Source organism: Eriocheir sinensis, chromosome 70 (genome assembly GCF_024679095.1).
Source record: "Eriocheir sinensis breed Jianghai 21 chromosome 70, ASM2467909v1, whole genome shotgun sequence".
Classification (NCBI taxonomy): domain Eukaryota; kingdom Metazoa; phylum Arthropoda; class Malacostraca; order Decapoda; family Varunidae; genus Eriocheir; species Eriocheir sinensis.
In genome coordinates, this window is record NC_066578.1 from 5,022,263 (window position 1) to 5,043,334 (window position 21,072).

At 45.6% G+C, this 21,072-nt stretch overlaps 1 protein-coding gene across 2 annotated transcripts in view; it reads left to right on the forward strand.

Moving 5' to 3' along the window:
• Positions 1-21,072, forward strand: part of LOC126988758 (zinc finger protein 704-like) — a 193,190-nt gene that overhangs the window by 102,415 nt on the left and 69,703 nt on the right. For both annotated transcript variants that reach the window (XM_050847152.1, XM_050847153.1), the window contains exon 4: positions 4,703-4,929. In XM_050847152.1, coding sequence (XP_050703109.1) covers positions 4,703-4,929 — 227 coding nt within the window. The remainder of the gene's footprint in view (positions 1-4,702; positions 4,930-21,072) is intronic.

Consider the following 21,072-nt stretch of genomic DNA (forward strand, 5'->3'; position numbering starts at 1 on the left):
ACACCCACCGCTATCACCACCACTAATGTCATCACCACCACCACCACCACCACCAGATCTGCTTTCCCCCACTAACAATTACACCACCACTTCCACCTGTATCATCACCATCACCACCATCAACACCACCCTCTCACCTCCCTTGTTTGTGGTCTTGACAAAAACAGCCACCTTCTCTCTCTCTCTCTCTCTCTCTCTCTCTCTCTCTCTCTCTCTCTCTCTCTCTCTCTGTGTGTGTGTGTGTGTGTGTCCTTGGTTCTTTTTACCGACGCTTTCGTGTTTTATGAGATGTAATGATTACGAAGAAGAGAAGGAGGAGGAGGAAGAAGAGGAGGAGGAGGAGGAGGAAGAAGAGGAGGAGGAAAGAATGGAATGCAATGCGAATCAAAGGAGATCAAGGGTAGAGAAACTTATGCGAGAAAACAAATGTTGAGAGAGAGAGAGAGAGAGAGAGAGAGAGAGAGAGAGAGAGAGAGAGAGATGGATGATTATATATTGCTACCATTAGTTATTTTTATGTTTAGTGTATATCACCAAAGAGACCAACACACACACACACACACACACACACACACACACACACACACACACACACACAAACCCCCCCCCCCACCCCACCCCTCCCCTAAACCCTCCCCCTTTGCATAACACACCTACAAGTTACCCATCAAAGCATTAACACTAGACAGACAGAGAGGGAAGGAAGGTTAACATTCTTTTTATAGTTAGTGAAAAAAAATTGCCTTTCTGATATAATTTTAATCTTTTCGATATAGCTAATTCGTATTTCAGGGGCTTGGTTATTTGGTTTCCCTTGTTTTCAGTGTTTATTTTTTCATTAGCTTCTTATTACGCTCTTTTTTGTTGTTCATGTTGTGTACGTGTATTTTGTATGTTTTTTTCATGTACTGTTCGTGTTTTTTGTCCTTATTATACATATATTTATTTTTTATGTTTTTTTTTCATGTACTGTTCGTGTTTTTTTGTCATTATTTGTGTATTTTTGTATGTTTTTGTATGTTCGTGTTTTTTGTCCTTATTATATATATATTTATTTTTTATGTTTTTTTCATGTACTGTTCGTGTTTTTTGTCCTTATTATATATATATTTATTTTTTATGTTTTTTTCATGTACTGTTCGTGTTTTTTGTCCTTATTATATATATATATTTATTTTTTATGTTTTTTTATGTACTGTTCGTGTTTTTTTGTCCTTATTATTTGTGTATTTTGTATGATTTTCTTATGTACTGTTCGTGTTGTCTGTTCTTATTTGTTTCTGTTCTCAATGATCTTTTTTTAGCTTCATATTCTGGTATTTTCTGTCCCATCCTGTTTTTGTTTTGTATATAATTATTTTGTATATATGTAACGATTCTTGTGTACGACCTGTTGTTTGTTCCTTGTTATTAGTTAGATAGTTGATTAGTTAGCCTTTCTTGCTTTTAGTGTTACGTGTTACTAGAGGCGGGTCAGCACTCTCTGGACATAAATATTAGGTTAGGTTAGGTTAGGTTTTTATGTCCCTCTCTTTCTCCTCTCTCCTCCTCTTCCTTCTTCTCTTGTCGATCTTCCTCTTCTTCCTCTATCTCTTCTATCTCTATCTCTTTAGTATTGGTGCTGGTTAATGAAAGGAAATATATCTACAGGTGTTCAGTCTAAGGTTGGATTCAATACTTACCTTTCCAATATGCTTCTTCGTGATCCAGAAGTTTAATTAAGTCTAGGTAACACTTAGCTTACCTGCAATTAACTCTAAGCTCACCTGCTCCCGCCCTCGCTCGCTGCATCCCTCGTCATCTGCCCTTCGCTCACGGTCAAGGTAAACACACACACACACACACACACACACACACACACACACACCTCGTACCTGGACCAAACCACCCTATAATTATGGTGGTGTGTGTGTGTGTGTGTGTGTGTGTGTGTGTGTGTGTGTGTGTGTGTGAAGGGGAGGAAGAGGAGGAGGAGGAGGAGGAGGAGGCATGAATTTCCTCTCTTTGCTCCTCCTACGATCCCCACACCGACACACTCTTACTCCTCTCGCCATTACTCAACTCCTATGTCCCCTCCCTTCCCTCCCTCCCTTTTTCCCTTTCTCCGTCTTTCACCCCATCTTGTCACCCTCGTTAAAAGCTCACCCCCTTCTTTCATTCCTCCTGTTAGCTAATCCCTCTTTTTTTTTCTCCTCTTCCTCCCTTCTCTTTATGTTCCTCTTTCTTCTTGTCTTCTTCTTTTGTCCTGTTTTTCTCTTCTTCCCTTTTTCTCTTCTCATTTTCTTCCCTTCTTTGCATGTCCCTCCTCCTCTCTCCTTCCCTTCTCTTCTTTCTTCTCTTGTCCCTCTTTCTCTTCTTCCTCCATCCCTTCTCCCTCTCCTCTTCCTTCCTCCCTTCTCTTCTTCCTTGCCCTCTTGTCCCTCTATCCCTTCTCCCTTCTTCCTCCTCTTTTTCCTCTTCTCTTGTGTTTGTGTGTTGGTATGTTGACGCGTCGAGGTGTGTTTTGTGTGTGTGTGTGTGTGTGGCTTTGGGGTGAGTCGATGAGTCAAAGGTCGTGAGTTAAATGGACTTATGGAGGGAGGGAGAGAAGGGAGGAGGGAGGGAGAGAGAGAAGGGAGAAGGGAGGGAGGGAGGGAGAGTTATTGTTGGTGGAGGGGATGTATATAAAAAAAGCTTCCTCTCTCTCTCTCTCTCTTCAACTTTACTTTGTTCTTTGTCTCATTCTGTAAGTTCTTTTTTTACCTCCTTTACGTACTCAAGTGTTCTTTAGCTTTTTATTTCGTTCTTTATATCCTGTTTTTGTTGTTTCGTTATTTTGTATGTAATTTTTTTTTTGTGTGTGTGGACCGTGTTAGTATTTCTTTGTATTCATGTTCACGCCTATCTATCGTGTGTGTGTGTGTGTGTGTGTGTGTGTGTGTGTGTGTGTGTGTGTGTGTGTGCTGAGAGAGTTGCCGTATGGTGGTGAAATGTAAACACACACACACACACACAGCCGAGCATAGCAACCTTCCCACAGAGGTCTCTTTATTAACTCCCCGCCAAGACTGTTTAATATCCCGCACATACTCACGTGGGGTTGCAAGATGCGACTTTTTATTTCATCCTCTCGAGTTGAAAAATATATCCCTCCGACCCGGGCTGGCGAGGCGGGTATTAGCTTACTGAAAAAGAAGCCTCGGTGATACGTTGGCGAGGGTGTCCGTGTGCTCAGGCCAAAGGGAGGGAGTTGTGGCCTGTGGGTTGTGATGGACGGGTCGAGGAAAGGGAAAGGGTTGAGTTGCCTCGCGTTGGTGTTAGGAAAGAGGAGGATGAGCTTGAAGATTGTGGAAGACTTGAGGGAAATGGTGTGGAAGTTATTTCATGTTCCAAGTAGTGGCTGCAGATTCTCTTCTTCTTCCACCGCTTCCTCCTCCTTCTCGAGTTGCAGTGTTAGGAAAGAAGAGGAGGAGGATTAAGATTGTGGAAGACTTGGTGTGGAGGGAAACGGTGTGGAAGTTATTTCATGTTCCAAGTAGTGGCTGCAAATTCTCTTCTATCTCCTCCTCCTCCTCCTCCTTCTCGAGTTGCGGTGTTAGGGAAGAAGAGGAGGAGGATTAAGATTGTGGAAGACTTGGTGTGGAGGGAAACGGTGTGGAAGTTATTTCGTTTTTTTAAGTTGTGGCTGCAAATTCTCTTCCTCCTCCTCCTCCTCCTCCTCCTCCTCCTTTTCGAGTTGCGGTGTTAGGGAAGAAGAGGAGGATTAAGATTGTGGAAGAGTTGGTGTGGAAGTTATTTCATGTTTTAAGTTGTGGCTGCAAATTCTCTTCTTCTTCCCCCTCCTCCTCCTCCTCCTTCTCCAGTTGCAGTGTTAGGAAAGAAGAGGAGGAGGATTAAGATTGTGGAAGACTTGAGTTGGTAAGGCAGACGGAAGAGCTTGAGTTGTTGAGGCAATTGGTGTAGGAGTCATTTCATGGTTCAAATTAAGGCTGCAAATCATCTTCCTCCTCCTCCTCGGGTTGCGGTTGCGCTAGGAAAGAGAAAGATGAGCTTGAAGACCGTAGAGAACTTGGGATGTTAAGGCAAACGGTGGGGGGGTCATTTCATGGTCTATTATGTGACTGCAAATACTCCTCCTCCTCGAATTGCAGTTGCGTGAGGAAAGAGGAAGATGAGTAAGATAATGGAGAGCTTGAATTGTTGAGGCAAACGTTGCAGGAGTCATTTCATGGTCTCTATCTTGTGGCTGCAAATACTCCTCCTCCTCCTCCTGGGTCGTCTAGGGGAGTGCTGGGGGGGGTGAACGGCCGCACCCCGGAGGCTGGGTGACCCGGGGCGCTGAACTCACCACCAATCGCTGCAGGGCACCAGCCATTGCCAGCCAGCCCTGTGTGTGTGTGTGTGTGTGTGTGTGTTGCTTCCCGGCCTCACGTGTCTCTCCTTGTGTGTGTGTGTGTGTGTGTGTGTGTGTTCCCAGCCTCACGTATCTCTCCTGTATGTGTGGGTGTGTGTCCCGGCCTCACGTGTCTCCTTGTGTGTGTGTGTGTGTGTGTGTGTAGCTTCCCTGCCTCACGTATCTCCTTCTGTGTGTGTGTGTGTGTGTGTGTGTGTGTGTGTGTGTGTGTGTGTGTGTTACATTTACCTTTACCTTGAACTGTCTCCTTTTCTGTAAAAAAATATAAAAAATAAACTGTTCTCACCCAAGTCTTCCCTTCTCCCCCAGGTGTGATGGGCGAATCCATGTCCCCGGGGTCGTCTGTGTCCTCGGGGGTCTGGACATGGGCGGACGGCTCTTCCTCCTCGTCCTCCTCCTCGTCCTCGTCCCGCTCCCCCGCCCACCGCTCCGCCACGCCCTCGCCGCCCCTCTCAGAGTCCAGCCCCGCCACCCTGGATGACGGCTTGGAGTTGGATGAGTCACTCTTCGACGACGCCGTCCCTAGGAAACGGCGGGTGAGTACCTTGGGGCTGTGGGCGGGATGGGGCTGGAAGAGCTTTGCTGGGGTGGAGGGTGACGGGAAGCGGGGGGGAGCGGGGGAAGGGCGACCCAGAGTTACCTACAGTTGCATCTCTTGTTTTTTGTCGTTTATAACATCAAGGAGGCAACGGAGCAGGCACAGGGCGAGACAGGGATTAGATGAGGTCCCTGGGTGTGCCTGTGCCGCTCTTGACAGTACACAGCGCCCCGGGGAGTGCCATGAGCCGGGGGGGAAGTGCCGGCCGGGTGTCAGAATCAGCTGGTAGCCTGGCGGCGTGCCAAGAACAGTGTTGCCAGATCGGGCGCGCGCTATTCCCCGACGCCTCTGCTGGGTACACGCTCCCCTTATCGCTTCATTATGGGCCTGATAGTGCCAGGACCTGTTGTTGGGGACTGGGGGGGAAGGGGGGAGGGGTACTGATCCATGGGGGGGGGGGGGGTCGAGGTGAGTGGGTGGGGCTGATTTGTTTCTATATATAACTCGGATCAAATGAGACTGATCAGAGAGAGAGAGAGAGAGAGAGAGAGACTGACTCCTGTTGCGTCCCAGTGCGAGGGTGACGTCACATACACCCACTTCCCCTCTCTCTCTCTCTCTCTCTCTCTCTCTCTCTCTCTCTCTCTCTCTCTCTCAATTACCTCCTCCTTTCTACCAACAACTGGCCCAGAATATCCAGAACCACAATGCAGGAGAGAGAGAGAGAGAGAGAGAGAGAGAGAGAGAGAGAGAGAGAGAGAGAGAGATTGATTAATTAGCCCTGATATATGATTCGTATGGTTGTACTTGATAAGGCGTAGCTATCTGCATTCTTCGTCTAGTTATTTTTTCCAAGTTGTAAAATTTAGCGCTTATTGACATCATAAGACTAACTTAATTTTATTTATTTACTTATTTACTTATTTATTTTTTACGTGTCGCCTATAGAATCGATATGGTTTTTCGGTGGGGCCTGGTGGCGCAGACAAGTATGTTTATAGTGGCGCCATCTTGCTTGGTTGCTTTGATTCTCTTTTAAGGAGAATCTAGAGTGCGGGTTGATAGGTGGTCTTCATGATAAGATGTGGATTGTCTTAGGCCACTTCGCTATGATTAATAATTGTCAGTTTGTAGCTGAGGGCGGGATGCGAACCTGGGTCCTCCGAGCATGCTAACCTCTCAGCCACCGTCTCCCTTAAGAGGATGATGTTTTAACCTCGATCCTTCATTTAATTACACGTTCTGGCCATTGAGTAATTGAGCGGGGATTGACTACGCCTTGTTTCCCGCCGTTCGCAACATTAATAAGGTTGTTGGTATTAAAAGACCATTTCGCTTCTAACATCAACTATTTCTAAAGGTCAAAGAGAGAGGCAATTGAGTTCTAATGCGTGTTTCTTTAGATTCATGGTACTGAAGAAGGGACAGACTACCATCAGGTCAAAAAAACTACTACTGGAAATGCCCAATCGTCCTAGGAAAGCCTTGTCAAATAGGTGAACTTAAGCGACGGAATGTTTAGTAATACGACCCTTTTTTAAGTCTCCCGCCGCCCGAGTGTGATGGAACAATGCGAGGAGGAAGTGTGCAACGTTGCCAGATTATCGTACTCAGCCTCATGTTTGCCGATTTCCGACCCCAAAATTGCCTTCATATATGGTTATCGTTTACATGGTTAATTATTGTGCTTCTTGGCAACAGTTATGGGCCAGAAACCGGTAAATACGCGGCTCTGAGTACGATAATCTGGCAACGGTGGGAAGTGAGCGTTTCGCCATGGCCGGCTTTGTTTCTTTGAGGCGTTAATCCCACGTGACGTCGCCGGGAATTCACGGGGATTAAACTTTGGATTACCGGATGGATTTTTACTCTTCCTGCTCCCCCAAACTACCCCTCCTTCTCCTCCTCCTCCCCCTCCTTCTCTACCTCTTTCTCTGCTTCCTCTACCCCTTCCTCCTCCTCTTCTTCGTCTTCCTCTTCCTCCACTTTCTACGTAATTATTCTTTTTACATTCACCATCTCCACCTCCCCACTTTCGTTCCTTCCTTTCACGCATTTCCCATTTACAATCACGCATTCTTACTTCCATTTGCCTCTAACTAGCCAAATAGATACTCTCCTTCAAATGATCGTTTAGGAGAGGGAGGGATAGGAGGAGGACGAGGAGGTAAGGGGGGTAGAACTTCAAGCCAACCCACGGCAGACCTCAGGATGGAAGCGAGAGGGAAGGACAGGTCGAGTAGAAGGCTATCCGGTAGATTTCGGGTTGGCTACAATGACGGGTATGTAAGATTAAGTTCAATTTCCCGCTAGAATGTCACACCATTTTGACTTCTTCCAGCACCTCATTAACTACCGTGACTGAAATTAGTATACGTAGATAACCGTTTTAACTATTCGTATTAAGTAGATTGAGCGTTTTGTAATGACCGCTTAGTTTGTTCATAGTGGTTATCAAGGCGAAGGGATATTAAGGTTTATGTATTAGTCTGTGTTACGTGATATGTGTTATTATTAAAGGTTAGAAATAAAAGGAGTTAGAAATAGCGTTTAGTAATTGGTGTTCGGTGGTTCATAGCAGTTATAAGTGGAACGGATATTTAAGTTTATATGTTAGTGTGTGTTATGGGATATGTGTTTTTATAGATAAGGTTAAGAACGTGAGAATGACTAAACGAGTGAGAAATGTCGTTTAGTAATTAGTGTTAAGTGGCTCATAGCAGTTATAAGTGGTAGGGATATTAAAGTTTGTGTGTGTTACGGGAGCATGTGTTGTGAGGTTAAGAACATGAGGTTGAGAATTGAGTATTAATAACCTGGAAGGAAAAGGAAAACAAAGGGGGAGATAGAATGAGAAGCACCCATAAGCAGAGAGAGAGAGAGAGAGAGAGAGAGAAGGCACAGGGAAAAATCGTATAGTTCAAAGGTCGACTTAGTGACACCCGACAGATGGCAACACGAGAGAAAGAAAACAAAGAAGAGAAAAAGGAAACAAAGAAAAGAAAGCTTGTGACGGCAGCCGGTGAAGGGAACGAAAAAAAAAGAAAAGAAAAAAAAAAACATTGCAACACACTTTCCGCTTCGTTGCCGGGGGTGTGTTGGTCAGAAGAAATAATAAGCAAAGGGAGAGAAAAAGAACGACAAGAACAGGTGAAATTGGTGAACTAGCCTCGGGGTGTCCGGCGGTAAGATGGAGGGAGGCTGAGGGAGGGAGGGAGGGGAGAGATCACAGGTGGGAGAGAGGGAGGGGAGGGCTGTTGGGGAAGGTGAGGGGGAGTGGGGTAGGGAGAGCGTGAAGGAAGGTGGGCACGGCTATATAGGCTTGCAGGTGGCCGTTGGGTACTTCTTGGCACTCCTTTCTACTACTACTACCACTACCACTACTGCTACCACTACTACTACTACTACTACTACTACTACTACTACAATATCATCTGCTATTCCTATAACTAACTTCTATTTCTACTATTTCTATCACTAATATCTATTTCTACTACTATTTCTTCTATCAACTACTACTACTACTACTACTACTACTACTACTGCTTTTACTAGTACTATCACCAACTCCAGAAAACAACAACAATAATAATGATAGTAATAATATTAATAGTAGTAATTCAAAAACTTTCTCCGCTAGAATTTCTCTCCTAGTCGGTAATAAATATCGCGAACCACTTGACAGCCACTTTTAATTACTCCACTGCATACAAGATTAAGTCCCGTTCACCGACATCTCAACCAGGAAATTTCTCGCGGCCAGGTTGTAAAAAAAAATTCGCGCCTGTAAACACCACCAAATTTACTCTTGCTCAGTTGGCTTCTCTGATTCATTACTTCCAATCACACCTGACCATTAAATTTACCTGTGCTGGGGTTTAATTACGTTCAGGTAGGCGGGTACACGTGTCGCTGGTAGATGGTAAAGTCGTGTTCGTAATTAAAGGGCAGGTAATAATTATGGACTAACTAGCGGGCTTTTTTATCTCCCATCTCTTATTCCTCTTTCTCTCCTTCCCTCTCTCTCTCCTCTTGTTTCTTTGTCCCTCCTCCCACACTTCTCTGCTCTCCTTTCCTCTCCTCTCTCTTTCTCTCTCTCCCACACATTGAATTACCCAGCAGTCTTTCTAATACCCCGTCCTACCCTCTCTCCTCTCCTCTTCTTTCCTCTTCTTTCCCTCGTCCCACACACACTCTATAGACCTCATTTCGTTCATGTATAATCTCTTCTTACTTGCCTTGTATTTCCTTTTCACTCTCTTCTCCTTTCTCCTACACATTCAACTTCCCTTTAGACTTAATTTTGTAGTCAATCTCCTCTTACTGTCCCTATCTCTCCTATCTCTCCTCTCCACACGCATTGAATTATCCTACATACTTCACTTCACCTCTTTCCTCATCATCTCCTCCCCCTGGAACCCGTTTAAGGAAGCCCCGAGCTGGAGTGTGCAAGACGCGACCATTTCTCTCAAAGCCCTGAGGTACGCGAGCTCAATTCAATGCAAGCAATAAGACCTCCAGCGCCTTATGTGACCCTGGCATTATCGTCTCTCTCTTGCTTCCTGTCCTGATGCCAACGCCGGTAGTGCCAAAGAGGAGGAGGAGGAGGAGGAGTGCAGTGCAAGAGGTATGGGGGTTGAGGATCGTAATGTGAAGTGAGGTTTGTGTATTAAGTGTAAGGATAAGAATTAGTGGAGATAGGAGACTGAAATGGATAGAGATAGAGATAGAGGTTTGAGTCGTATTGCCAGTAAAGGTTAGAGGGAAGAGTGAAGGGAAGGGAAGACGGGAAGTGAGGAGAAGGAGAGGAAAATAGAGAGGTTGACGGTCCTAGTGAAATAAGTATAACCGGAGCAGCTAGTAAGGATAATAAATAGTAGAAATAGAAGTGTGGGTAAAAGACAATATTGAGGGTAGATTTTGGGTGTTGGGGATGAAGAGCCATGATGAGGAAGAGGAAGGGGTGCACTCTGAAGGGGGAAGGAAGGGGAGTGAAGGGGGGAAGGGGTCAGGGAGTAAGGCCGCTTCTGTTTACTTGAGTTTATTTTTGTTCGTTGACGAGGAAGTATTTAAAGATTTGCCTTGTGTGTGTGTGTGTGTGTGTCACCTCTCCTTTCCTTTCCCTTCTTCCCTTCCTTCTCTTTCTCCTTCCCTTCCCTTCCCTTCTTTTTTCTTCCTTCCCTTTCCTCCTCCTTTTTCTTCCTTTTTCCTCCTCCTTCCTCTGTCTTCCCTCCCTTCTCTTTCTCCTTCCCTTCCCTTTCCTCTTTTTTTCCTTCCTTCCCTTTCCTCCTCCTCCTTTTCCTTCCATTTCCTCCTCCTTTCCTCTTCCCCTTCTTCCTTCTCGTTTCCTCTTCCTTCCTCTTACCTCCCTCTCGCCTGACCTCCTCAAAGGGACAGACGTTGACCTTGCTGCTGCTGCGGCATCAAACCTTAACCTTGCTTTTCACCTCGTCTGGTGAAACGACACTTGTTATTTTGTGTGTGAATCGACTCCGTGTGTTACATTTTAACGTCACAACTTTTGAAATCCGTTCATCCACGTTTTTAATTAACCGTTACTTAAATAGGCCCGTACGCCTTCTCAGAAATCGAACGACTAACTGTGCTTGTTTACTTTTCTGATTTAGCACCACTCAACTTAATTAATTAACGTCTAACTCAGTGCTGTGACGCGTCTAACTAGTGTTTGAAGTGTTGCGAGGATTACCTTACAGTGAGAGGACTTCCCTGCTGAGCTGAGCGGTTAAGTTATATATCGACTTTTTTTGTGTTTCCTGTCTTTCCCCAGTAAGATTACAACTGCACGACCTAACACAGCACCCAGTGAAAGACAGTGAGCTTCTTGTGTCTAACTAACGTAGAAAATCTGTCACTAACGTAGAAGTACAAAGCTTGACCCGTATACCAGCACACCTGTTTTGAAAAGGAGGAAAAGTTTAATCCCCCAGAGAATTTTAATCCCGGAGGGAAAACACGTGCGGGCCCTCATAGACGCCACACCTCAAACTCTCCCGCGTGACTCGACCGATTTAAAGCCGCCTCCCTCCAGGTGTTCACCTTAGTCCACGCGGATACAAAATTCATCTTAACTGTAAAACACACAATTATATCGTCTTGCAACAGTAAATAAAAATTAAAAAAAGAAGTAATCATGCCGTCCAACTATCTCAATTGCTGTAATTGTTCAAAGAAATATGCTGCGATTCATTACCAAGCCAGCGACTCGATGTGTAGGTACTGTGTCTTAGACTTACGTATTCAGGCACTACAAAAAACCAACGAGGAACTACAACGCTCCAATGCGTTGATCTGGGACACCATGATGGCCTTCCCTCAACTCCCTACCCCTCATTCTTCTTCTTCTTCTTCTTCTTTCCCCGCCCTTCCTACTCCAGCTTCCTCCTCCTCAAACTCATATTCTGACGTTCTGACCCAATTACATACCTCCTCCTCCTCTGCCTCGCCTGAACCCGCCTCCATCCTTAATATTCCTTCCGCCCCATCCACCTCCCTTGCTACCTCATCCACTCCCACTCCCTCTTCTCCCTCCACCACCCTTGACTCCTCCCCTATCCTCATCACCACTCCATCTTCCCCTTCCACCTCCAACACGATCTCCTCTGCCTCGCCTCAACCACCCCACTCCTCTGCAACGCCTGATCCCGCCGCCACCCTTACCATTCCTTCTACTCCATCCACCTCCCTTCCTACCCCATCCACCTCCATCCACAGTACCACTCCCCTTTCTCCCGCTCTCCCTTCCTCTCCCTCCAACACCCTTGACTCCTCCCCTATCCTCATCACCACTCCATCCTCCACTTCCACCTCCAACACGAACTCAACCTCCGCCTCCTCCTCCACTTCTGATACCACATCTCCCTCCATCCACACCTCACCCTCCACCCTTTCCCAGCCACCCACTACTAACACCACCACCACTTCCAAACCCACCTTAGCCCGCGCTCCCGCTTGTACCTCGCGCCCTTCCAGAAGAAATCACAAGACCATTCTACCAGCTGTCACTTGTACGAACCAGACGCTGTTTCCTGGTATGGGCAAACTAACTACTAGAGTCAATTTAGTTGGAGACAGTGTGGTGAGAGGCCAACTTACGGAGTTTTGTGGTCGGAATACGTTGACACGGCAGCGTTTCTGTATCCCCGGAGCCAAACTGGACGATATTGAATCAGCTGTCGATGCAGTTTCAGTAAATGCGAAGGACGACACAGTGTATCTGATCCATGCGGGAACCAACGACCTTCAGTCAACTCAAATTCAGGACCTGTTAGCAAAATACCGTCAAGTCATTCGGAAATACAAGACCAAGTCCCTCACATCATCGTCTCTGGAATTCTACCGAGAGTCAATACGTTCGCCGGATACAACAACAGTAAAGCGTACGGCGTCAACACTAGTCTAAAGCAGTTATGTAACGATGAAGGCGTAGGGTTCACGAACGCATGGCATCACTTCAACCAGCGCCCAGATTTGTTTTGGGAGGACGGACTCCACTTGAACGAGGTTGGTTCGGCGCGGCTAGGAAGGCTCCTGAACGATGCAGTTGAAAGCTTCTCGAAAAGCTATTAAAAAATCTGGAGGCGAGGGCAAGGCAAAGGCAACCCTTGATCAACCGAACCGTAGCGTCGATGCGGCTTGCAAGAAACTGTGTAACCAACGACGCCTCCGACAAGCGAACTCATTCAACACGACGCGGCCAAACCAGTAGTCACATTTCCATTTTGTACACAAATGCACGCAGTCTATTACCCAACACGGACGAAATTAGGGGGTATCTTGCTACTGAGAAACCAGATGTGGTAGCCAGCACAGAGACTTGGGCCAACTCTGCACATCTAGTATCTGAACTGTCATTTCCGGGTACGAAAGCTTCCAAAAAATCGAATGCACAAGAAAGGAGGAGGAGTAATTTGCTACGTAAAAGTACGCTCCCTGCCATAAAATAGACAAACAGGACGCAGAGAATTACGACTCCGTCTATGTGGAAATAACTGCGAATAATAAGAAACTAACACTTGCGACCGTATACAGGCCTCCAAAACAACAGGCAGCCGATGACACTGCCCTGTACGAAGAGCTTCACTCTTTAACACAAAGTAAACAAGCAATAATAATTGGGGACTTTAATTGCCCTAACATTGACTGGGGACAATTGACTGGAGATCAAGAGGGTAACAGGCTTATAGAAATGGTGGAGGATTCGTTCCTCACTCAAGTTGTAACTCAACCAACAAGAGAAAACAATCTGCTGGATCTGGTATTAGTAAGCGACCCCGACCTCATTCGCGACTGTGAAGTTGGTGAAAAAATTAACGGTTGCGATCACCACTTAATCCGTTTCAATGTCAACATAAGTCACAAACTCGTAGACAATCCGTCAGTGATACCAGACTACAAAAAAGCAAATTTCAACCTAGCCCGTGAGCTGCTTCCCTCCGCGACCTGGGACCAACTTCACCTAACCGACAATACAATCGACAACGTGTGGAACAACTTCAAAGATAAGCTTTTGGGAGTAGAAAAGGCTACAGTGCCGACGAAACCCAGGCGAGTAAATGGTGCCGTAGATCCACCGTGGATGACCAGAGAAATAAAAAGGGCGGTAAACTTAAAAAAAAGGAATTATAACCTAATGAAAGAGAATGACACGGCCGAAGCCCGTACTCAGTACCACAACAGCCTCAGAGCTTGTCGCACCCTTATTCGGAGTAGTAAACGCAACTACGAAAACAAATAGCGCGTGACATCAAGACAAACTCAAAAAATTCTTCACATACATCAGATCGAAAAGAAAGTAAAATCAATATTGGTCCCCTGACAGCCGCGACGGGAGCGGCCACTCAAGACAGTAACCCGAGGGCCAGAAGCCGCACCAGGAACTTCGCAGCCGCCTTCCCAGTCGAGAACATCGCCCCCATGCCCGCGAACCCTGAACCGCCGAGGGAATCACGCCCCTGAAAATTGACTCAATATGCGACCAAGAAGTGAAAGAGTATTTGGATAAACTCGACACGAACAAGTCAACAGGACCTGACGGTTTGTCCCCGCGGTTATTAAAAGAGCTTAAACAACAAATACTTCAGCCACTCACTAACATATTCAACCAGTCTGTTCAATTGAAAAGGTCCCGCAAGACTGGAAGATGGCGAACGTAACACCAATTTTCAAAAAAGGAGACAAAAGCGTTGCATTAAACTACAGGCCCATAAGTTTGACATCAGTGGCAGGAAAAATACTCGAAAAGATTATTAGAGACAAACTTGTTAAGTTTCTAGAAGACAATAATGTAATCTCCGACACCCAGCATGGCTTCAGAAACAAGCGCTCCTGCCTAACGAATCTATTAGACTTCTTCCAAGGTATATATAAGAACTGGGATGCCCACATCCCCAGTGATGTTATATACCTGGACTTTCAGAAAGCCTTCGACAAGGTACCGCACGAGCGACTCCTTAAAAAACTGCACTCGGCGGGCATTGGAGCCAATCTGATCGCGTGGATAAGAGATTGGCTCACCGACAGAAAACAACGAGTACTACTCAACGGACAGCCTTCCGATTGGCTTCCAGTCACTAGTGGAGTGCCTCAAGGGTCAGTGCTGGGACCCATTCTCTTCATCATATATATCAACGACCTCGAATCAGGACTGAAATCCACAATATCGAAATTTGCTGATGACACTAAGGTGGGGAAAGGCCCTCACAAAGACCGACTGCGAAATCATTCAGAAAGACCTCAATCACATTATCGAATGGTCGGAAAATGGCAAATGTCCTTTAATGTTGACAAATGCAAAGTCATGCACATTGGGTCCAGAAATAGTAAACACACATACATCATGAATGGGAGACCTCTGCAAGCGATGCAGGAGGAAAAGGATCTTGGAGTCACTATCAGCAGTGACCTGAAACACGCGAATCACTGTAAAAAGCATACAACAAAGCCAACACTATGCTCGGGTTCATAGCGAGGAACTTCGAGTGTAAAACGCCAGACGTGATGCTATCCTTGTATAATTCCATGGTAAGACCGCACCTCGAGTATGCAGTACAGTTCTGGTCTCCTAATTACAGAAAGGACATTGATTTACTGGAAAGGATTCAACGACGCGCCACGAAAATGATACCAACCTTAAGGGCTCAACCGTACGAGGAACGACTCAAGCGACTCAATCTCTTTACATTGGAGAAAAGACGCCTACGAGGAGATATGATTCAAGTCTTCAAGTATCTAAAAAAATTCAATAACGTCGATTACTCCAATTTCTTTGAATTGCAAACCAACCTAAGAACTAGAAATAACGGTTTACCCATTCAGTCTAGTCGATGTAACACAGACATCGGAAGGAGTTTCTTTTCAAACCGAGTCATCCGTCACTGGAACAATCTTCCTTCAGAAGTAGTAAATGCGAATACTATCAACTCCTTCAAATATAGAATCGACCGTCACTTCGCTGCGTCGGGAGTAAACTGAATATTGAGTTGCTTTCATCTGCTCCTCAATATCGAGGCGCTTTCATCTGCTCCCCAGGCCCCAGGCTGTCGAGCAGATTAAATCACCAAAGCGGGCAACCTCGTAATGAGCCAATAGGCTTTCTGTTGCCTGCGTTTCCATGTTTCCATGTTTCCCTTCCCTTCCTCCCCTGCATTCCGTTCCTACCCATCCCTCCGTATTCTATCCCTGTCCCTTCCCCTCCTCCCCTTCCTTTCCCCACCCCCCACACACCTGTTCCTGTTACCTCCCATTTTATAATATTCCTCCCCTTCCTTTCCGCCCCTTCCTCTAGTCTTGCCACGCCCCTCCCTCCCTCACTCTCCCTTTCTCTCTCCCTTTGTTGACAGGCAGGCGCTTGGCTTAGGGCGGAAATAGCCACAGATATCCGTCAGTCAGGTGTATGTGTGTGTGTGTGTGTGTGTGTTAATCTCTCCCTCCCTCTCATGTCACCTCTTCCATTGTTTCCCTTTCCTTCCCTTTCCTTCCCTTTCCTTTCCTTCGCTTCCTTTCCCTTTCCTTCGCTTCCCTTTCCTTCCCTTCCCTTCCCTTCCCTTCCTTTTCGTACATATAATATCACTTATTTTATTTATTTTTATTAGCACAAACAAGTAAGGAAGTTAACTATTATGGATTCTTATGTAGGATATGTTCGTTTGTTCGTGTGTTCGTGTCTTAGCGCATTTCCGGGAGTGTGTGGGGAGAGGGGGGGAGGGGGAGGAGGAGGAGGCGGAGGGTACATAATCACTATAGTCTACATCTCTCTCTCTCTCTCTCTCTCTCTCTCTCTCTCTCTCTCTCTCTCTCTCTCTCTCTCTCTCTCTCTCTCTCTCTCTATTAATTTGTTTACTTCGCAAGCTGTTTTTTTTTTCTTATTTTTTTACATACGAGATAATCTGATGTTATTGTGACCCTGACTTACACACACACACGCACACACACACACACACACACACACACACACACACACACACACACACACACACACACACACACACACACACACCTCCCTGCGCTTCCTGTGGTTGAGGGGGGATGGGGGGGGGCAGATGGGGCACGCCTCTTCGACACATGACACCTGCCGAGAGAGAGAGAGAGAGAGAGAGAGAGAGAGAGAGAGAGAGAGAGAGAGAGAGAGAGAGAGAGAGAGAGAGAGAGAGAGAGAGAGAGAGAGAGAGATGAAACACAAAAAGGGAGAGGAAAATAATATTAAATGGACTAAAGATAAGATAGAAAGATGAGAGAGAGAGAGAGAGAGAGAGAGAGAGAGAGAGAGAGAGAGGGGTTGTCTTCACTATCACACCGTTGGCAATGAAACAAGACTTCTGTGCGTCCTTGTAAGACACACACACACACACACACACACACACACACACCGCTTGACAACAGGTCCCAGACACGTGCCGAACCAAAGCACCTTCATATATTATCATCAGGTGACTTGGGGTTCAGCTGTACACAAATACCTCACTGGCTCACTCCCTCCCTTCCCTCTCCCTCCCCTTCTCTCTCTCCCTCCCTCCCTCTGCTTGAAGTTCGTGCCTTTCCTCACGTTAGGGAACATATGACCCCCCTCCTCGTTGTTATGTTGTTTTGGTACCTAATGTAATGTGTGTTGTGTAATGCTCCTGAAGGCCTTTACTCAATGCACTCTTTCTCCTTTCCTTTGTCCCGTTCTGCGTTTTTTATTGTGTCAAGAAGTTCATTTTTAGGGGGGAAGTTTTTTTCTCTAGCTCTTTCACTAAACTCTTCCTTTCCTCTGTGTTGTCATGCGTTCTCTATACTCTTAAGCATCTTCATTCCATTCTTCGTATTCCTAACCTAACCTAACCTTCATTCCATTCTCGTATTCCTAACCTAACTTAACCTAACCTTCACTCCATTCTCGTATTCCTAACCTAACTTAACCTAACCTAACCTCTAGCACTTCCACTAAACTCCTCCTTCCTTTCCTTTGTGTTGTCATGCGTTCTCTATACTCTTGAGGACCTTCTTCACTCTATCCTTCGTTTTCCTAACCTAACCTAACCTTCACTCCATTCTCGTATTCCTAACCTAACTTAACCTAACCTAACCTCTAGCACTTTCACTGAACTCCTCCTTCCTTTCCCCTGTTGTCATGCGTTCTCTATATTCTTAAGCATCTTCACTCCATTGTTCGCATTCCTTACCTAACTTAACCTAACCTAACCTCTAGCACTTCCACTGAACTCCTCCTTCCTTTCCTCTGTTGTCATGCGTTTTCTATACTCTTGAGGACCTTCTTCACTCCATTCTACGTATTCCTAACCTAACCTAACCTTCATTCCATTCTCGTATTCCTAACCTAACCTAACCTAACCTTCATTCCATTCTCGTATTCCTAACCTAACCTAACCTAACCTTCATTCCATTCTCGTATTCCTAACCTAACCTAACCTAACCTTCACTCCATTCTCGTATTCCTAACCTAACCTAACCTAACCTTCATTCCTCGTATTCCTAACCTAACCTAACCTAACCTTCACTCCATTCTCGTATTCCTAACCTAACCTAACCTTCATTCCTCGTATTCCTAACCTAACCTTCACTCCATTCTCCGTATTCCTAACCTAACCTAACCTTCACTCCATTCTCGTATTCCTAACCTAACCTAACCTTCACTCCATTCTCGTATTCCTAACCTAACCTAACCTTCACTCCATTCTCGTATTCCTAACCTAACCTAACCTATGTATTCCAATGTATATTCTTCCTATTCCATCTGTCCTTTCTGTCTATTCTTGGTCTAGTGGTCAGCCAGGCTACCACTCACCCAGCTGTTCATCCTCCCTTTCGGGCTGGTCGATAACTTCAAGGTAAACTCTATTCCTATGTATATTCTACCTATTCCATCTCTCTATCTATTCTTGGTCTAGTGGTCAGCCAGGCTACCACTCACCCAGCTGTTCATCCTCCCTTTCGGACTGGTCGATAAATGGTACCTGGGGAAACTTGAAGGTAAACTGTAGTAACTTGGATGTCACACTACCATTCACCCAGCTGTTCATCCTCCCCCTCGGGCTGGTCGATAAATGGTATACCTGGGGAAACTTGAAGGTAAACTGTGGTAACCTGGATGTCACCCTGTTTGATACTTCTCCTTTGTTGTGGTTTTGATGATCAGGGAACGTTCTTGCTGTCGTTTCTGGCCCCTGTGATTGGCGTAACGTTTGTTTTTGTAATCATTGGGTACAACTCTATTTATCCATCTGTTTGTCATCGCTTCTCTTCTTTGTTCTGGATGAAGTTGTGAGTCGAAAGCGCGTGAGTGAGTGAGTGAGAGTGAGTAAGCGAGTTCTGATAAGTGTGTCTTCATTGGGTTTTGTGTGGTAATACTTGCGCCCCCCCCCCCATCCTCCCTCCTCATTTTCCCCCCTTCCTCCACCCCCCTGCTTTTCCCCACCTCCTCCCCCACTCCTTTCTCTCCCCCCTCTCACTGTTCCCTTCCTCCCTTACCCCCTCTCCTTTTCCTCCCTCCCTTACCCCCTTCTCCTTTCCTCCCTTCTCATGCTGTTCCCTCCTCATTTTCCCCCCTTCCTCCACCCCCCTGCTTTTCCCCACCTCCTCCCCCACTCCTTTCCCTCCCCCCCTCACTGTTCCCTTCCTCCCCTACCCCCTTCCATTTCCTCCCTCCCTTACCCACTTCTCCTTTCCCTCCCTTCTCATGTTGTTCCCCCTTTCCTTTCTCTCCCTCTTTCACTGTTCCCTTCCTCCCCTCCCTCCCTCCCCTTCTCTCCCTCCACACTTAAAATCATGACTTCTCCTTCCTTCCTCCTCCTCCTCCTCTCCTCCTCCTCCTTCCCCCTCCCTCCCCCTTCCTTCCCTCCTTCCCTTATCGGCTCAGACCTGTCATTGGAGAGATAGAGATAGAGATAACGCGACATGACCTAATAATGTGAAGTCACCCGCCTACGTAACCTTCCTCCTCCTCCTCCTCTTGTGACCTTGCCCGACTCCTCCTAATCCTCCTGTTCATCCTCTCCTTTTCCTTGGCATTTCAAGATCGCATTTATTTTTTTTATTTATTTTTTTATTATCTCATTCGTTTTATCATGTTATTTTGTTGTATTTATTTTTGTATTTATTTTGTATTTGTGTTCAAGCTTTTTTTTATATTCTTCAGTGTTCTGCAATTTAATTTTCTCCTGCAACTTTTTTTTTCCAATTTCCTGCAACTTTTATATTCTTCGACGTCATGCAATTTCTTTCTTTTCAGTCATGGAACTATTTTTTTTATATCAATTAGTGTACTGCAACTTTTTCAGCTTCCTGCAACTTTTTTCACCGTTCTGCAACTTTTTTCCTTAGACATCCTGCAATTTATTTTTCACCCCAACTGATTTCCCACAGTTACACATTTTTCTTTCAGTCCTGCGACTTATTTTTCACCCCAGCGACTTTTTTCCTAGTTCTACATTTTTCTTTCAGTCCTGCAACTTATTTTTCACCCCAGCAACTTATTTCCCACAGTTCTGCATTTCTCTTTCAGTGCTGCAACTTATTTTTCACCCCAGCAACTTATTTCTCTTTCAGTCCTGCAACTTATTTTTCACCCCAGCAACTTATTTCCCACAGTTCTGCATTTCTTTTTCAGTCCTGCAACTTTTACTTTCCACTTACCGTCCTGCAACTTTTTTTTCAGCGCCCTGCAACTTATTTCTTTCAGCGCCCAACGACTTTAAACTCACCGTCCTGTAATGCAACTTTTTTCACCATCCTGCGAGAGATTTTTTTCCCACCTTTCACTTGTTTTGACCCTCTTTATCTCCTCACCTTTCCTCTCTTTGCTCTCTTTCCGTCATTCTTCCCTCACCTCTTACCTAACCAGTCTCTCTCCTCCTCCTCCTCCTCCTCATCCACCTCCTTCTATACCTCCTCCGCCCTGCAACTATTTTTTTCATCGTAACTGACCCTGATAATCTTCTCATCTTTCCTCTCTATGCCGTCTTTCCTTCTCTCTTTCCCTCACCTCTTACCTAACCAGTCTCTTTCCTCCTCCTCCTCCTCCTCTTCCACCTCCTTCTCCACCTTCACCTCCGCCCTGCAACAATTTTTTCGGCGTACCCTTTCACCAAACTGACCCTGATAATATCCTCACCTTGTTCTCTCTTTCCCTCACCTCGTACGTAACCAACCTCCTTTTTCTCCTCTTCTTAACCGAGCTCTTTCCCCTCCTTCACCCCTCCTCCTCCTCCTGCATTGATATCGTCGACACACAAACAAGGAAAACGCACAGTGAAGGACGTCAGCGAGTGAGTGAGTGAGTTCTGGCGATTAGATAAGACGCCTGCAACGACTTGGTTTAGAATCGTCAGTGTTCTTAGACTTGAAAGGTTGAGAAATAATCGTAATAAACAGAGGATGGTGAGAATGTTGACGGCGATTGGTTATTAGTTAAGGGTTTGTTAAGTGTCTGTTGCGTATACACATAGAAGGAATGAAGAAGAAATAGAAGGTGGTATTGTATATATATAGAAAAAGGTAGGAAAATTGATGTTTGGAGAAGATAGATGGTTTAATAACACAAGGTTGTTGGTAAAAGAACGGAAAAAAAGAAAATTTAATGATAACGCCCCCAAAATAATGTAGATATAAAAAAAATTGAAAAGGA